This window comes from Dermacentor silvarum, chromosome 11, assembly GCF_013339745.2.
Source record: "Dermacentor silvarum isolate Dsil-2018 chromosome 11, BIME_Dsil_1.4, whole genome shotgun sequence".
NCBI lineage: Eukaryota > Metazoa > Arthropoda > Arachnida > Ixodida > Ixodidae > Dermacentor > Dermacentor silvarum.
Window position 1 is genome coordinate 23,488,723 of NC_051164.1, and position 18,966 is coordinate 23,507,688.

Below are 18,966 nucleotides of genomic sequence, written 5' to 3' on the forward strand. Positions count from 1 at the left end.
CGATGGCGCGTGGATAGAGGGTCTTTACGACAGGCCCACCATTCTACCACGGAAATTAACAAAGAGCGGATGTGACATCATTCGTTATAGCGACGCGACGTCACGTGTGAACATAAAACGCCCGCAATTCTGCGAACGCTCCCCACAACTTCCCTAAGGTGTAGTGAATAAAGTCACAAGAACGTCTGAAGCCACAAGTAAGAAAATCAGGCAAATCTATATGTACTAATAGCTCAATGATAGCAGAGTTCCCTCTAGTAATTTAATTAGGAAACTATGGGGGCAAGGTTCGATCATAATTACAAGAGCTCCACGAAAAACTATACCAATTCTTAAATGTCTGGCAATGATGGAGGGCCTATTTCCTCGGAGTCAACATGCAGATAGGTCCCAAAGCAAAGGAGGGGTGGCCTTGCGGAGGCTAGCTGCGTGACATTATGCTCCCTCCTATTCTGTTTACTTCCGCAATGATCATAGGTTTTCCTTCTTCGTGCGACAAGGCCAACACCACATTTTATTCTATCCCACTTTGTTGTCCTCCATTACACATTAACCACGACAGTCCACGCCTCGAGCATTACATATACTCTCAGCATATATACCGGGTGTAGCTGTCTCCTTCGCATAGGAGATTAGTTTACTGCACCACCAATATTATATCCTTCCGCTAAGCATTGTCTAACAGTTGCATAATAGTACTATAATAGCTCACACATTCCCACAATTTCCTTTAGCTAGGATGTTTCACATAAAAGAATAGAAGCGCTTATTTTGATATCCCAAGGACGACAGGCAAATTTTATTGCATACCATAACCCCTCCATAAATCTGCAGCATGCATTCTTCATTTCTTCAGTCTGTAATAGTTGCGCAGAGTCAAAGACAGTCCTTTAATTCTTGTACATTCCTTGGATGTCTAACTGCCGTCAGAGTCATTGCAAAACTCACAAGCGGTCCATGGAGATGCAAAAAGGTTTTATTGGCTATCTCAACAGCAACAGGTACAAAATCCAGTCAAAAACTGCTGGAAAAAGACAACAAAGAAAAAAAAAACATGTCGGGGGGGAGCAAACAAACAAAACTCAACAAACAGAGACCCGCGTGCGGGGGTGGTGGTGGCGGTGTGCGCCTGCATTACTGTGCCTCGCTCCGGCCCCGTCGGCCCTTTCTCTCTCTCTCTCTTTCCAAGGATGCTTGACTAGAACCCTCAACAAAAACTCCACCACCGGACGTCCGGGGCCGTCGAGCAGCCGCTCGCAGAGCAGAAACACTGGCGGCTGCGACACTGTGTGCGCTCACGTTTTGATTGCTTCCAGCTGCAACCGTGCCCGTGGCCAGCTTGCAGAAAAAACAAGATCATCTTAACAGCGAGAGACCTTCAAGATTCTGCCCAACTTTCTTAATAAACTAACAAACAAATAAAACCTCATCTGTCAACAAAAACATCTGACTGCATAACCAACATTTTTATTGCATAACCTAACTTGCCCTTGAAGATGTTTTTGTCCATCTTTCTAGAGAGTCTACGCAGCCTACAGAGACCAGGACACCCATGTTTGACAGAGGTGCATAAGGATAATGGTTATCGAACACTTTCCGACTACTGCCAAACTCAGAGCTATCACTGACCACGATCAGGACATAAAGCAAGAGTTAAACAAGTGCATACCGCAAATCTACCAAATGCTATGCAACATGCATAGGCACATGTTGCACACAAACATTGCCATTGTCTCTCGGTGCAATTGGAGATTGTGCAAGTGTCATGTTCTTGCACAAATTGTACAGGAGCATAGCACAATTTAGGGTAAACGCTCTTGTGTGATTAGTGCAAGAGCATCCAACTTGCACAATTATGTGTACCAAGAACAATAAGACAATGATTTTTAAAGCATGCAGCGAGGTGCACATGGTGAGCTAATGGGCATTAAGTATTATGCATGCATGTTTTCCATTAAGTTTGAGAACAGCAGGTACACCTGAGCATCACAGCATTTGTTTAGCTGTCTTAATGCAATTTAATAATACACACTCTTATCTCTGAAATCAGCCTTCTTCACAGCATCATGTCGCAGTCACCTAAATCAAAGACTTGTGTCAAAGCTGCATTATATACTAGTATATCGGAAATTGAAGTATATTTGACTGTAGTTTTATCTCTTTAACTGAGAATACTTTTCTATCCAATTAAAAACTGATGGCAACAGCTTTGACAAATCACGTTGGCCATTTTCTGAAGCTGACCTACAGAGAAGATAATGAAAGAACAGAAAAAAAAAATGATGTGGCGAAACATGCAGCTTTCTGGCATCCACACCCTTTAACTGAATGTAAATGGACACCATACTAATCTTGAGATGAATCACATTCTAACCTAACCTAAAAAAAACAAAGCAAGGAGATAAAGGATAGACACTTTCAATATGGCTATTTTTTAGGCACAATGAAATGAGAGCAGCGACTTGACAGTGCAAAGGAATTGATGTCAGTCTTTTAAATAAAATGGTTTGACTGCCATCTATGGGTTTCTCTTTAGCGTCCTTGAATGGGCTGCAAGACCACACTAGGGCAAGCCAGACTGTCACAATGAGGACTGACTTTGAAAACTGCACTTGGGTGCCTGGTCATCATTACACTGCGTACACTCGCAACAGCTTGCAAGCATGACTGCCCCTCAAAATACTATCCTGGGACTTTGCTTGTTCTCTGTAGCATACATTAAAGTAGGTCACCGTGTTCTTCAAGGGCATTACAGAATCTCACATAGCAGCCATGCTGTTTTCTCAATGCTCGTCACAGGTCTTAATTATTTCTGCAATGAAGATCTACCTTCCACGTCGCCAGCTTTCTTCAAGGGCATTACAGAATCTAACATAGCAGCCATGCTGTTTTCTCAATGCTCGTCACAGGTCTTAATTATTTCTGCAATGAAAATCTACCTTCCACGACGCCAGATGCAGAAACAACTCGCCGAGCTTGCTGAGAGCACATGCAACAAGCACTGCATAAGTACAGTGTTTGTTATACAGTCAAAACTCTTTAGAGTGAAGTCGCATTCGGTACGAAATTACCTTCGTTATATCTGACATTCGTTATAAGCATATGTTCATTACTCGCTGAAATTGGCGAGAAAAATTTTACATTAACTTAGTTACATTTGATAATTCTTTATATGCAATATTTCATTATATCCGTGATCGATATATCGAGGTTCGACTGTATTTGCCTGCTGCAAGACACTAATGCATTCTTTTTAAAAACTGCCTTCATAACAGTTCTGTCAGAGACCAATGTGCAGCCATCTAAAGAGAAAACAGCGCCGTCTTCCCCTGTGAATGACAGACACTTCCAACTTCACTTGGGTTCGATGTAAGACAAGTTCATGAAGCCTTATAATTCAAGAAGCAGTCTTTGAACACATACTGTCATTGAGCATAAGTGCTACAAGCACTAATGTGCATAGAGTTCAGAGCAACTAGAGCAAAAGGGGGACAGAGTGCCAAAACTCGAACTGGGAAACCGTCACAAATGTTTTGGACAGTGTGACAGAAGACAACCACTTCAGGTTAGATGCACTCTCGGCATGCTTGACTGGCATTGTGACCAGACCATTTGAGCCCCAGCAGTGAATGGGCACACGCCTATCCTGAAAACTGTCAAGAGGTTTATACGAATGCGTTCTTGTTTGCTGTGCATGGTGGCACTAATCTAAAGCACTTGTGTAATGCCAAGTAAGTCTACGCAGCTAGCCGCTGTTTCCAATGTGGACATTACACTGTGCGCTTGTAGTATGTAGTCATACCGCCCCTGTATCGACAGGCCAAGATGGGCGCCGTGCAGCCCTTCACTTCTGTTAATACCACCTGCAGCACTCATCCAATTATGGACATATTTTTCAACACAGTCAAGAAACACAGCAGCTGCCACTACTCACAGGGACACCCTGAAGCCACTCAAGTCAAACCATAATGTTACACCCCATTTGCACTGGGATACACTTGTGGTGTTAAGAGGCACAGTAAAGAAAAGTTGTGGAAGGAAAACATGCAAGTAGCAGTCGCTCTAAGAGGGCTACAATGTCAATGTCATAATACAGTGTGACCACAGAACCACACCCGCACTGCCTCGCTACCAGATATTGCTCAAGCGGTGCTGAGCTGCACTCTTGTAAGAACAAAACCTGGAAGCATGATACCCTTCCACTTATGTTTATTTGTGTCCTCTCAACTCTGAAGCAAGGTGTCAAACTCTACTACAATTTACACGGCCAGCATGCCAGATGCAGCTACGTGCTAAAGGTCTGCAGCAACTATTGAAACGGAACTGTTTGGGGTCTGATAAATGCATATGCTTAATGTCGCAATTCATGCAAAATATTTAGAGAATTTACAAGGAATCACCGGCATTTTTTTTGTACGAATGATCCAAATGATATTTAGAATGGCTTAAATGCAGATCGAAAAATTTTGGGAGAGAAGGCATCTTTCAAGTCACAAGGTCAGCTCAGGTGTAGCTCCGGTGCAACAAAGTTTTCTCGTGAGGAGTTTCAGGGTCTCCCCATGCACGGACCAACTGCATGGAAGCATTGACTCGCACGAGCAAAGCACAGTTCATTTGAGCCACATCACACCAACAAACTTACAATGCTCAGGGATAACCAGGCTGGCAGAATCCTAAGCAAAATGTCCCCGGCAGTGACGTCTAGAGACAGACACTAGCTTCTCCAACAAGTACAGTACGGTCCACTCTTAGAGGATTCATTAATTCATTCAAGGGGTTTAATGTCCGAAAGCAACACAAGGGCTTTGAGATGTGCCATAGTTGAGGATTCTGGATTAATTTTGACTTGCGGAGTTCTTTGACATGCACTTAAATAAGCACATGAGCGTTTTTGCATTTCGCCCTCATTGAAGTGTGGGCGGGAACGAAACCTATGACCTCGTGTTCAGCAACACCAATGCAACAGCCACCAAGCCAACACAGAGGGTCACCTTTAAAGCTAACACTTGGCTGGTAATAATGCCATGTACCTCATACAAAATTATTACTTTATCGAGAGAAAGAAAGAGGCCGATAGGACACATAAGGCGATGTATGCATATTTAAGAAAGTAGTTTGCTAGCCTTCATGCCATAATTTAGCTGTACTAATAAGTAGCTGGCTACTAATTAGGTGATTCCTTTAACAGTGAACCGTACTGTACATTCAACTCGACGCAGTCCTGCACCAGAGCCGCAGGTAGAGGAAAAGTCTTTCCATGTTTGCGTGGCAGTCTACACAAAGACATGCCTGGCAGCACGATGCTAATTGTGCGCTTCCTGTCTGATGCACAGTTTTGGCTTGGACAGCTTTGGCAACGAACACTCGTTATGAACACTTCGGTTGGCAAGCGATTGGCCACGGTATCTGAGCATGTTTCTCCATGGATGAGAGCTGTTGGCTGGAATTTGTGCTCGAGAAAAAGCTTGCACATTGATTGTTTGGAGACCCTGCTCCACTTGAATGCATATTCGAAGGTAAGAGTTTGCTTCAACAGACAAACAGAATTCCTTAATGTAATTGAGCAAAGTCTGTACTATTCAGAGGAGCTTCCAGTAATAACTATAGATCTTAATGCTTCTGAAAAATGTCAATTCAACATGAAAAGACTTCCAGTAGTGCTTCCAGATTTTGGTGTATCCAAATGAAGTCAGTTCAACTTAGAAGGAGCGTAGCGTCTACAGTGACTGATGCTCCCAAGACTGTAAACCATGCAAAAACCAATACCACTTGTCTATCAAAGCTCCTGCATAGAGGTAACATAGGTACCAGCTTGGTGCCAAGGAACCAGAAAGGCACCAGCAATGGCACCTGCATACAGGCATCATAGGGTCCAGGGTAACAGCTTGGCACCAAAGTACCAGCTATGGCACCTGCATACAGGTACCAGGGTACCAACTTGGTACCAGCAGCTGTGGCACCTGCATACAAATACTATAGGTACCGTACAGGTACCGAAGTACCTGTACTTCATACCTGGACCAGTACCTGTACACAGAAGCATGACATTCTTGTGGCCAGAAAGGGTTGGGCCAGATATACCTGCAACCTTCATTATTCAATTACCGAAGAGCTTATGATGTTTACTGAGATGGCGCACATGTGCAAGCGAGTTCTCTGCAGCCTACTATTTCCCTTGTTCAGCAATTTATGAATATTAAGTATGTGAGCAAAAAGCTGTTGAGAATATTAAGCCTTCCGCAACCCATTATGATCGTCAGTGCTTTGTTAAAATTCATTGAAGTAAAAAAAAGTAATTCATTCTCAATCATAAAGTGACCATGACAGATGCATAAGTAGCAGTGCCGCTACAAGACGAGCGAATAGATTTTTTACAGAAAAACAATGAAATGAGAGATCACTAAGCCTGTACAACGTTCTGCAATACATTTTGTCCACGAAATGAATGATGTGGCACTGCGAGTTGTGATGAGAAAAAAAAAAAAATACTCACTCGTACTTTTAATGCTATGGGCTGACAAAAAAAATAAAGACCAGCTATAAACAAGCCGTCTTAGCTATGCTAGTGCAGTCTACTTCAATCGTAAAAATACAGGGCACCCTAAAAAATACAGCAGTTCTATCTGAGGGCAGCCAGGTATCATTGCTGCGTCATTTTGTTCACCAAGAGAGCTTGAAAAGCCGCAAACATAAAGTTATAAAGCATACAATCATAGCACCACTTTTGTCCGACAGAAATAAGGTGTTGTCAGTAAGCCAATGTGCGATGCATCGGTATAAAAAACAATGATGGCTTCCCCTCTTTCACTACGGCTCTGATGCAAGCCCTTCTCCTTTTGACGTACAGCACCCCGTATATCCACACAAAAGGCCTTCCAGCACGGTGCAGCCTCGTATATATCCCTCTGCACCCACACACACAGGCGAGGCCAAATACATCGGGAGTGAAAACCAAGCCCAGACAAAACAGAAAAAAAGAAGAAAGACTGCAAAAAGCAGCAGCGGCAGCAACGGCAGACCCTACAGAGATTCCTGTAGTTGAACAGCAGGCTACAGAACGGCTTTGGGCTTTGTTTCTTTAAACGAGCGCACCGACATAAGTGTGAGCGTACGAGCGCGTCGAGACACAAACAGAAAGCCCCGTCAAGTGCTGACGCTTGCATGCAGCATTGAACTCGCGTCGTCTTCAAAGGCACGTCTAATCTAGCATATATCAACAGCAGAAGAGCACGAGAAGCGCCCCTCGCGTAAGGCTACGGCGAGAAACAAAATTGGCACACACACTCAACTTAGAGGGGTAGGGGGGGTGGGGGGTAAGCAGGGGGCGCCCTCTGGATATTTTGTACTAGCGCGCCCTCTGCAGGCAAAAATGGGAGGAGCAACAAGCGAAACAATGGCACTGCGCGGCCGCGGAGGACGAGGCCGCCCTTCGCAAAAAGGCACTGACAAAACTAACCTGACGCCAGAGCGCGGCGGCGAATCAAATGAACAAAGCGGCGTGGGACCGTGGGGCCTGGGAGGCGTCGCCTGCCCCGCCCGCTGCCCCCAGCATGTCACTTATATATTATGTCGCTCTGGCTGTACACATGGCCGTATATACAGACGCAAGTGCGCAAATGTGTGTGTGTGTTTCTGTGTGTGTGCAGCTGAGAGTAAAACGAAACGAAAAGAAAATGGCCACGCCCCGCTGCAAAGAGACGAGATGCGACAAGAAACACGATGATGCGCACCGGGCTTTTTCTTGGCACCGCTGGCTCTATGTACAAGTGACAATGTGTCGCCGAGCTAAATTATTGCCTCACGTGAGCGGGGTGCGCCCTTACCCTAAGGGCCGGGGCCCCGGTTTGCATAGATTTGTAGCAAAGTTTCATAGGCATAGTTGTTGTGACTCTGAAGACTTGTGCCAACCTCTAAAACTGCCTATGACCAAAAAATAACCCAAGAAAAGAACAGAAGGCTCGCACACTGTTTCTACACACGCTGCCCTGCGACGAACCATTGCCTATCTTGTGTGTGTTCGCGTGAACGGGCGTGTGTATACGTAGTATATATATAATATGTGTATATATGTGTGTATAATATGCTATAACGTTGTATATATATATATATATAACTGTCTCTAGCGTGGAGCTTGTAAAAAAGGCCCTTACTCGTGTCACTCTTTTTTGAAAAAATGAGCTACAGAGCAGTATGTCTAAAAAGGGCTATGGTACAACAATCGAGTCTCTGCCTATCACAAGAGAAACCACGTGTCTTGTCTTGTCTTTCTGGCCTTGGCACCCAGGTCGAGGGAAGAAGGGAAAACACCTTGAGCAAATGGCTCAGGACGGCTTGGACGCCTCCTCGGCTTCTCCACTGGCCACTGAGAAGAACCGTTCTGCAAAGAGTACAAGAGTGAGCAATAAGAAGGACGTTAGCGAGAGGAAACAAGAGGAACCATTCTGCAAAGAGTGAAAGAGCAAGCTATTCAATAAACATTATTGAAAGCCTGAAGAAACATTCTACAAAGAGTGCAAGGGAGAACAATCAAAAAGATGTTAAAGTGAGAAGAAACTTTCTGCAAAAAGTGCATAGCAAGCAATTAAAAAGACGAGCGAGAAGAAACATTCTGGAAAGAGTGCAAGAGCAAGCACTTAAATAGACAATCAGAGCATGAAGAAAAGTTTGGAAAACAGTGCAAGGGCAAGCAATCAAAAGTTGTTTAAGTCAGCAGGAATGTTCTGGAAAGAGTGCAATAGCAAGCAATTAAAAAATGTTAATTGAGAAGAAACATTCTGTAAAGAGTGCAAGAGAAAGCAATTAAATAGAGAATCAAAGCACGAAGAAATATTCTGCAAAGAGTGAAAGGGCGAGAAATTAAAAATATGTTAAAGCGAGAAGGAACGTTCTGCAGGAGCGCAAGAGCGGTTAATTAAAGACATTAACCAAATTGAGAAAAAATATACTGCTAATAGTGCAAGGACGAGCAATTAAATAGACATTAATCAAAGCACGCAGGATTTCATTTTGCAAATAGTGCAAGGGTGAGCAAATAAAACAATGATCAAAGTGCAAAGAAATGTTCAGTAAAGAGTTCAAGCATCAACTATTAAAAAAGAGTAATCAAAGCCAGCACGGAGAGGCACAACAATCTTCCAATTACGGTTGAACCTTCATGATGAAGTTTCATCTATCATCAAAATACCTTTGATATAACAGGTATTCACTATAGGCATATATTCATTATATGCTGATGTCAGCAAAAAACGTTTTCGATTTAATATGCTTATTCATGTTGATTATATTGAGATTTAACGTGTAACGAAGATGGATATGATTAATTAACGAATATAGTGAAGTGACTACAAAATTTGGTTAGCCATGCTTTATTTATGTGAGCATTCTACTGCTATAACAAAATTTAAAATGAAAGATAAGAACAATATTAGTTACAAAGTTTGTTCCTCCAAATTTGTTTCCCCAAACATATAAGTATATTCTGGCAGCAAAAATCTCAATTAGACTACAAGATCAAGTTGAAATGGTGCATTCTGGATGCAAACACCTGTTTTTGCCAACAGCTTGGCTTGGCTGGCCTGCTGCTGGCAAGTCAACATGTCGACCACATGTGATCACACTGATCGTATGGTTGTGTATTAATGATGGTGCAAAGTAAATTATTGTTCATGTGCCATGTGTAGCGACGGCAAGCTGCTGACAGGCCATTAAAATTGACAGCAGCCCCTTTGCTGGTCCGTTGGACGCATCATGCTTGCACTTTTCCTACAGACTCAATTGCAAATTCTTTAAAGTGAACCTTTCGATGTCTCACTGATTTGTCCGTAAGCGCCAAAAATGCACTGCAGGAAAGCCAACTTACACAATGGAACTAGCTGCGCATCTGCGCACACAATAGAACATAAGGCCCGAAAGGCCCATCCTGTGTATCGGCAACGGCATAGCCTCTGACCGTCTACAACAGTGATCACAAGGCAATAATGTGCAAGTGTAGAGTCGTCCGTGAAAGTGTTAGTGTGTGCGTGTAATCAACGGCTACATGATCTAAAATAAAGGCTATGCAACTTAATGAAATGTATCTTCATTCAACTTCAACGTTAAAAAAATACAATCCTAAACAAGCAATCAAATCACATATGCATCGCATCGGGTCGCTCAGCATTTTTTAGGTTTGTTGCGTGGTCACTGGCTTTGGACTTTGATTCAGTTTGCATGGGAGAAAGCTTCGCGCTCAACCATCTTTCTTTAAAAAAGGGGCTTTGATTTTTTGCTGCTGATATCATCGAGTAGGCTTATAATGAATATTGTATACAACAAAGGTATTTCCGCGTTGAATGTGAATTTGTTATAGAGAAGTTTTGCTTTATTTATTGGCATTTCTTGGACCCAGAGAACTGCAGGGTGTTCCTTGGACAAGCAAGCAACACTGCACATGAGCCTTTAGAAGCAAATATAACTAGAAATTGCATGAGCAAACTAAACTGCCCCAACCAAGAATAGTTCGGGAAAATGCCTCTTCCAGCTTACCAGTACAAATATATTAGAGAATGGTAGTCTTCCATGTAAAATAACAGAATATCGTCACTTTTCACGAGGTACTGGTCTCTTATGTAACACTTTCAGGTGCTGAGTGCATCCAAGTTGTTGCATCAGAATCAAAGTACCGTATTTACTCGATTGTAATGCGAGTATTTTTCCAAAATTTTACTACCTGAAGTCGATCCTCGTGTTACAATCGAATACCGAAATTCCAGTTGTCTAAAAAGTGCAATGATGCACCCAATTCTGATCAACAAGTAAAATGTGCGAGTGAAAGCGCGCGAGGGACGCGCGCTTTCACGGAGAGCGAACGTACGGCGGAGAGCAAATGTGATGTCTCCATCGCTCGAAAGGCCATGGCGAAATGGGAGGGAGGGAGGGGAGGCAACGTTTAGCTGCGGCACCAAATGCGTATCTTGCAACCGGGCGCAAGGGGAACTGGCCACTCAATCTCTCACGCGAAAGGAGGAAAGCAAGAAGGCAGCGCAGGAGAGAGGGGGTGCGGCTTCTACTCTGCGTACTTGTACATTGCGCAGCTGCGGGCTGTCACGCGCACCGTATCTTGAAAGCGATCTCCACACGGCTTTGACCTTTGTATGCGCTGTGCTTTCGCAGCTCAGTTTCCGTTGAAGCGATAGACCGCACGAACCTTCGCTCGCTGCTGTCGCCGCGCTTGCTCACGCCAACGTTTTGACAGTGGTTGTCTGCGGTCATCGAGTGGGATCTATTCATGTTTGCTTGTGCACGCTGACACCATGCTTCTTAATTCAGTTAGTAAGCGAATGTGTCCAAGTTTATGCAGCCGATAAAACTACTATCCTTACTCCGTATAGCTCTCTACTAATTTGTTATTGCAATTGATTCTTTGCCTTTTGGGCGAAACTGCGACTTTTCGTGCGTTTTCGCGCGTTACGGTGGTCTCGCGTTACTTTAGCTGTTTTCTTCTTCATTATTATTATTTTTTTTTGCTGGACGCAACAAAAGGTCACCCCTCAAGTTACTTTCACGGTTTTATTTTTTTTGATGGACGCAATGAAAAGTTACCCCTCGCGTTACAATTGTGGTCACGTTACAATTGAGTAAATACGGTACTGAAGAAAATATTGATATTTCAAATGTGGCTTGCACACATCTTGAAACATTTCTGACTGGACCTGGGCTGCAAGTTTGAATATTACATGTAAGGTGTTTTAGTAAAGTAAAATTGATCAGAAAGTGGACGGCTGGAATTTTGCTCTTGTGTTAGTATGGTCTTCACGCAGCAGTTTCCCATCTTTCATTGTTTTTCACGTGTTACATCAGGCATATTTTTCGAGTGGCTAGATAGGCAGTTTTCAAGCACGCTAGACATGAAACACTTGATTTTCTCATATTTGACGTTCTTGTAGAGAGTTCTCGCATGTGACACACATTCTGTGAACCTGAAAAAACTAAATGAAGATTTTAAAAATTCTTAATCCGCTCAGAAGCTGTACGCTTTCCGTGATTACAATGAAGCAAGCAATAAAGAAAAATTTTCAATCGACTGGTTTAATTGGTGCGAGAAGGGGTCCCCACAAATAAATGAATAGTGCCAGCACTAATTTTACTTCATGAACTGCTTCCAAATCAGTAGCACCAAAAAAATCTGAAAGCTACTTTAAACTGCATGTTCTCACTAGCTGTGATAAGAAACTAAGGAAACGCTGTGCCCCTGCTATATTTAACGACCTCAATGAAGATATGCTCCACATTTCAACAAGGCAGGGAATGACGAAATAAGAAAGCGGTGCACAGGAGCGATGAAAAAACTACAACTTTGTGCAATTTCGCATTTACTCTTTTCTATGTTTGTACATACTTGCTCTAAAATGCTTTTGTGGCAACATTAGTTTTTATGCTTATGCTTTTTTACTTTTAAAGAAACAGAGTATTGCATATTTGCAAGGGAGTATTGGGTACTTCATACGTAGAAAGCATGCATTTGTAAACTTATGCACCATCACTACAGGTAATGTGTCGAGAACTGCCACGTCAGCAAATAGTGATTTGGGCTTAGCCTGACCAGAAAAAAAAAAAAAATTGGTCGAGGTTTAACTCTTGTACACCTAGATATCACGAGCGAAAGGTCTGTTTGACTCGGTTTTGCAACAACTATGCAAACAACATTTCATTAATACACGCTTCTGCGCTTGGTAAGCTTCTCTGCATCGTGCTAATCTGGCCTCGCTTTGCTCCGATGTTTCAGCAGCCAACTTTGCCTTTGCTTGAGATTTCGCAGCCTGCTGTCTAGCTATATCTACTGAATGATTGAATTCAGCCTGTCGCTTGCGCTGAAGCGCACACACAGATGGCCCAGCCAGCGTGCCATACATGGCGAGGCTGAGCGACCAAGCACCGGCGAAGCAGCCTTCAAACCCTCGCCTAGTCACATGATACTGCAGCGGCGAAGCTCCGAGCGAGCGCAAATGCGATGAGTCTCCCTAGCGAATCACGTGGCGGGTTTCACACCTGCCACACTTGCGCTCCGGCAGCTCAATGTCATTGCGATGCGATGAATGATATTGCGAGACATGGCGTAGTAGAGCTTTCGCTCTAAAATTCTATGGTTTTATGCACCAAAACTACCATCTGATTATCAGGCATGCAGTAGGGGAGGTCTGTGGATTAATTCTGATCGCCTGAGGTTTATTTAATGTGCACCTAAATCTTAAGTGTACAAGCATTCTTGCATTTCACCCCACACTGACATGCGGCTGCCGTGGCAGGGATAGAACGTGCGACCTCAAGCTCAGCTGCGGAACGCCACAGCCCCTGAGCTACCATGGCGGGTCTGACCAAAATGCTGATGAAGGCAGCACTAAAGTGAATCGAATTGAAAGACAAGGCTCACGGGCCCGCTTACCATCATCGTGGGGCGGGCCCATGAGTGAGTTGTCAGGTGGGGGCTGGGACCCGGCAGGGGGAAGCAGGCCCGCCATCATCTGGTAGTCCATGTTTTCGTCGAGCGCGATGAATGGTGGGTTCCAGCGTGGTGGCAGAGGTGTGGGCGTCGTGGTTGTTCGTGCCGATCTCGGGGATGCAAGCAGACCTCCCGCGCCTGGCGAGCTCAGCACCGTTGACGAGAGCGTGGCACCACCCCCCGTCGTGCCCGGGTACGTGAACAGCTGTGCAAAGGCGAAGGGGAGGTTGGGGTGGTCTGGTTAGCGAAACACTTGTGAGCATGAACGACCTGTCGTTTAAATAGGACATCAGAGGCAAACGCAGCCAGACTGTTGATACAGTGAACATGGATATAACGATTTACCAAATACTACAACAACAACAACAACAAAAATCTAAATTTACTTGGCCAAGCTTTATTTCAGTCATTGGTAGAGTATTCAATACCCACAAACACACATCTTACGGTGATCCAAAAGCACCATGCATCAAAAGGACGCACCTTGAGAACTCAGACCTCAGAATACAATTCTTTTTAGAGGTTAGAGATGATGCCATTAACATTTTGCAGCTGGTGTCATCGACATTATTGTGAGATCGTGACACACGGAAAACTTTGCTGACGTTGTGCCATGATAACATTGATAAAAGCTATGATAACATTAACAAAAAAAAATCAAATATGAGTGCTGCGCTATTCTCTTTTAAGTACGCTCACATGTGGCAGACACTGCAATTGCAGAAGCAAAGTGATCCAACGCATCAGGTGCCATGGCACATCTGCCTCGTGGGTACTAGAAGTGACACTTGTTTGCAGAAAGAAGTACTATATTAAAGTATTTAGAGCCCCCTGACGCTTGGTAGTATTTCTTTTTAAGGTTTAGAGGGCTTAGATGCCAATTTTATGCGAAAGAAAAAGAAAATGGGAAATGAAAAATAGAATATTGGAGTAAGTACTCCTCAAGACAGACACTGAAGGGAAACAAAAATTAAATTTAAACGCATAAAGTATTATTTTAAATGCTTACTTTTGTTGATTTCACAGTAATAGGTTAAGTACTAAAAGAGAAAATGAATTTTGTGCCTACAACCCCAGCATTACTACATCAGTGTGATGTCGCAGTTATCAATGTATTTTCTTGTACTCGGGCCATTGTGCCACCACCTCTGAGCCGTTGTGCCACCATCTCCAATAAAAAATTTACGAGCAGACATAGTCAAAATCCATGACATCGTGGCAAGCTGGTGCAGAAACCTCAAGGCAGCATCAGCACCCATCTCGCGTTCTTGCATCTTTTTTGCCTTATTAAACCTCCTTTCTCATGGTAAGAGATGCTTTTTGAGGAATTGGAGTAGGGTAGTTTAATACAGCTCACTTATTATGGCAGTTGCAATTACTACGGCAGATTCAGACAATATTGTCTGAATATAAATTCAGAAATGTGCTACGCACAGGATTTCGCAGCAGTGTCCCTCAGGGGCGTAGCCAGAAATTTTTTCGGGGGGGGGGGGTTCACCGGCCCGACCGGGGGGGGGGGGCAAGCTTCTGCTTTCCTCTAGGTCACGTGATCGATAATAAATGTCGGTAGTTTAAGCACACTCTATACATGTATATCAAAGACATAGGACCCCCCCCCCCTCGCGTGTGCTTGTGAAGAAATTAAGTAATAAGTAAAGTAAGCTCAGTAAATACAGTCAGTACGACAGGTACAGTGGGCGTTTGGAGCAACGGTCTCTCATCGCGCCACTGAATGGACCAGTCTTCGAAAACGCATCATTGAGACGACCCATTCGATCGGAGAAGACATCGTTAATTTTTAATTTTCGTTAAGCGTACATGGCGTCGTCCTCGTCGGGGCGAAGTGCGTTTCACAAGTCAAGGACGGCTATACGCGTGAAAATGCAAGTGTGACCAGGCTATACCTACTCCCATAGCAATAGCTTGTTCGCTTCGTCTTTGCGCTAGAAAACTTAAATACGCACAAAAATGCGTAAGGCTTTTTTTTTTTTTTTCGAAGCTTTCGTCGCCCTGCTCCCTCAAACGAGAGGGTTGCGTTTCCTGCGGCAAGTGCATGGGCCGCTGTGTCTTCCGCTGTGTGCGAGCGTGCAGCCGTCATTTGCCTTTACGTCAACAGATTCAGAATTGTACAGAATATTTCACCGCACAGCATAGATATGGCATGTGTACGCATTTTAAGTAGTGCGTGCAACTCATTTCTGCTTCACTTACGCCGGTGCAAACAGGAAGCGGCTTTGTACCTCACAGAATCTCCACTGATTGGTGTACTAGTGATGCAGGAATGAACTCCGGTATTGTTCAGTACATAGTGCACAGAATCAATTTCTCAGGACGCGAGAACTCCGACGAGAACTCTCAGCACCTGCAACAAGAGTTTACTTACGCTGCACTGCGCACAGCAGTAATTCATGCTTGTCGGCTGTCTGTTTCGTGCATTCTATTGCGAGTCGGTGGAATTTCACTGCTGTCATCAACCCCTACGTGTGTACATTGCTGGTTTGGGATTCCACAACTGAAACAGCAACTACCAGCCTTCCGTAATTTCTGGTTTGTGATTAAACAACACAACACTAATTACCAGCCTTCCGTAGGGGTGCAATCGCAAACAAGAGACGTTTCTCGTGCAGACTAAGCCTACGTTCACACTTGGGAAGCGGCAAGCGGGCGGAAGGGCCAAAGCGGCCGGAAAATTTTTTCCGCGCTTGTCCAGGGGCCGTATTCTGAAACGTTCGCCTAGGCGAAATCAGCATGCGCGCTGATTGGCTGGTTGAGCAAAATTGAATGACGTCGGGCTCAACCACCCAATCAGCTCATCCAATTTTGCTAAAACAGCCAATCGGCGCAAGCCTGAAAGCGAAAAAGAAATTTCGCCTAGGCGAACGTTTCAGAATACGGCCTCAAGTTTTTCACATTTGTTTTGCTACCGCCGCGGCCGCCGCTGCCGTTTTCGTCCAGATCCATCTCGTCTGCGTACGTTTGTGGGCGTGGTGGCGCTCATTATCGCATTATGTCGAGCGGTATGTTCATTCTTTGACCCATGTACCGTCATCAAAAGTGATCATTTTACGCAACTTCGAGTGTCATCTGCGACCTTCGGTAAATTCCTTGTTGGCGTTTCGTAATTCTCCGCACACGCGCGCGGTAGCGCTGAGTCACAGGTTGGTGCCTAGGCGTGAGAATATTTCTTTAACAGCTTTTATTTACAAGTTGTAATAACATTTCATCATTTCGTATTATCGGCGCCTCCAGGACACCAAAGGGGCAACGGGAACACCACAGCTAAAACCCGGGCTGGCCCTTGTGTTGGGGCTCGCCAAAGCCTGCGCGTCCTACGTGAGACCTACGCTCCCAATCTATCGTCGCGACGAGAAAAGCACCCCGCGACTTCTGCAACATACCGTACACGTGCGAGGAGAATTATGGAGCGCCAACGAGGAAACTGCCTAAGTATTGTCTGCCGTAGAAGTGGAAGAAGAAATGGCTTTTATACTTCTACCTACTTGTTTTCTAGAAATGGACAGTGAATAAACGGAAGACGCGGACACCTCGGAAACGGCGGTGGTGGGTTCGCCTGGCTTTGCAAAAGCGCGAGAAGTTGGGTCACGCCAAGGCTTCGTTGCCGCACCTCCGGTCGCGCGAAGTTGAATACTATCGTGCGTATTGCTGACAGTACGTTTTAGTGCCACTCTTGTCGTAGAGCAAGGGCTGGTTCTTGATCGCGTCGATCAGCATTACAGCCTACACTTCTGGTGCCATGTTCAATTTTACGACCGGTTGTTTACATGCTAGTGTAGCTTGCAGTGAAGCAGAACGACTTTCCGCCGCGTTTCCGCTTCGCCATGGCGAAAAACTCGGCCCGAGACTGATTTGGCTCGCAGCCTGTTTTTCTGCCTGTTTTGCCGCCTAGGTGGGCGGAGTTTTGCAAGATTTTGCCGCTTCCTACAGCTTCGAGACCAAGTGTGAACGTAGCCTAAGATCCTGCGCGAGCGCGGCCTTACCGGCACCTGAAGGGAAGCGGCGGAAATGTATACCGGAGATTTCGACCACCTGGGGTCTTTAACGTGCACCTAAATCTAAGTAAACGGGCCTCGAGCGTTTTCGCCATCATCTAAAATGCGGCTGCCGCATTTGTTGCTTCATTTGTTGCACATTTGTTGCTTCAGAATACGGCCGCCACATTCTCGCCCAAAACTTCACAGAGTGTCAAAGCCTTGACAAACACCGTGACAGTTTTTTCCATATGCAGACATGATTCGCTGTAAATGACCAACCAAACGGAAGCGCCCAGGAATGAAATTGTGATAGTAGCACCGGTTTCATGAATTATGTCAGCGCGAAGCGACGAAAACAAAGGACGGGTAAGTGGGGGGGGGGGGTGCGGAAAAAATTTCGGGGGGGGGTTTGAACCCCCCCAACCCCCCCCCCCTGGCTACGCCACTGGTGTCCCTAGATGGCACAGCGTGTCCCAGAAGCAAGTGTGAGAGAAGTGCTCGGCTGCAGTACATGCCTCATAGATGACGTGTTTCAGCCGTGGCCACATAGTGTGCTTCTGCCGGAATTTTTTTTTTTTTTCACCTTTAGCGTCCCTAACAGCTTGGATACGAATGTGCAAATGGCGCTCTCACCTGTCCCTGCGAGTGGATGTGGCCAAAGGTGTGCTCAGATGTTGACCGAGCCAGGAAGGGGCTGGACGAAGTCCGGACTGTGGCCGTCACGACTGAGTCACTCCCAACACTGCAGGCACCTGCTCCCAATGATCGATGCGAAACATCGTGAACACCACAGTAAATGTACATTAAATAGAACTAAGTGGGATAAGCAACACAAAAGTCTAATACCACAAAGATGAACTCATGCGAAATTGAATGTAGCGATGTGCAAACATTTCAAGCTTTCAGTTAATGGCATCCTCTTCAGTCCAGAAAATTATGACAATATAAAGTGCAACAGTACTGCTACAGTCGGATGAATGCGTACAATGTAGCTGCATTTTGCTGTTACTTTTCCTAAAACAAAATTCAGTTTGATGTAATCGCCAATTTGTTTCTTTCTCTGTCCCTTGTGGTCTGCGTTGCTTAGTTGTTTCCTGCAAGCATGTAGCAACAACTTGCCCAGCTCAACATTCTACTACTGTTTCCCTGTGGCATCAAGCTATGTTGAGTGGTGTCAGTAGCAAGGGCATAACAAACATATGTGCACATATTCAGCTGCCCAAATAAAGTAGACTTCCGTTAATTCAACTCCGGTTAATTTGATCCCAACCGAAGGTCGGGATCAAATTCTGGATGAAGAAACAACCTAGCCGACTACACTCCTACAGGACATCGTATGTGTATTCCGGCCGGTGCACACGCATGCACCCGCCGTCTCTTATCGCAGTACAAGCACCAATACGCCTAATAAGTGCACTGGCAGGCCTTCAGAGCTATTTCGAACGTACCTGTGGTGGTTTGAGCCCTTGGGGGCAGTAAAAGGCATGCATTCGTTTT

The 18,966-nt window shown here is 44.8% G+C and overlaps 1 protein-coding gene across 5 annotated transcripts in view; it reads right to left on the reverse strand.

Annotated features, from left to right (window-relative positions):
- Nucleotides 1–954: 954 nt before the first annotated feature.
- The window catches only part of LOC119434053 (nuclear factor 1 X-type), a 74,648-nt gene continuing 56,636 nt past the window's right edge, over nucleotides 955–18,966 (reverse strand). For all 5 annotated transcript variants that reach the window (XM_037701359.2, XM_037701361.2, XM_037701362.2 and 2 more), the window contains 3 exons: nucleotides 18,103–18,221; nucleotides 13,421–13,682; nucleotides 955–8,377 (listed from right to left, as the gene is read on the reverse strand). In XM_037701359.2, the coding sequence (XP_037557287.1) occupies nucleotides 8,322–8,377; nucleotides 13,421–13,682; nucleotides 18,103–18,221 (437 nt within the window). In that variant the 3' untranslated portion in view covers nucleotides 955–8,321. The remainder of the gene's footprint in view (nucleotides 8,378–13,420; nucleotides 13,683–18,102; nucleotides 18,222–18,966) is intronic.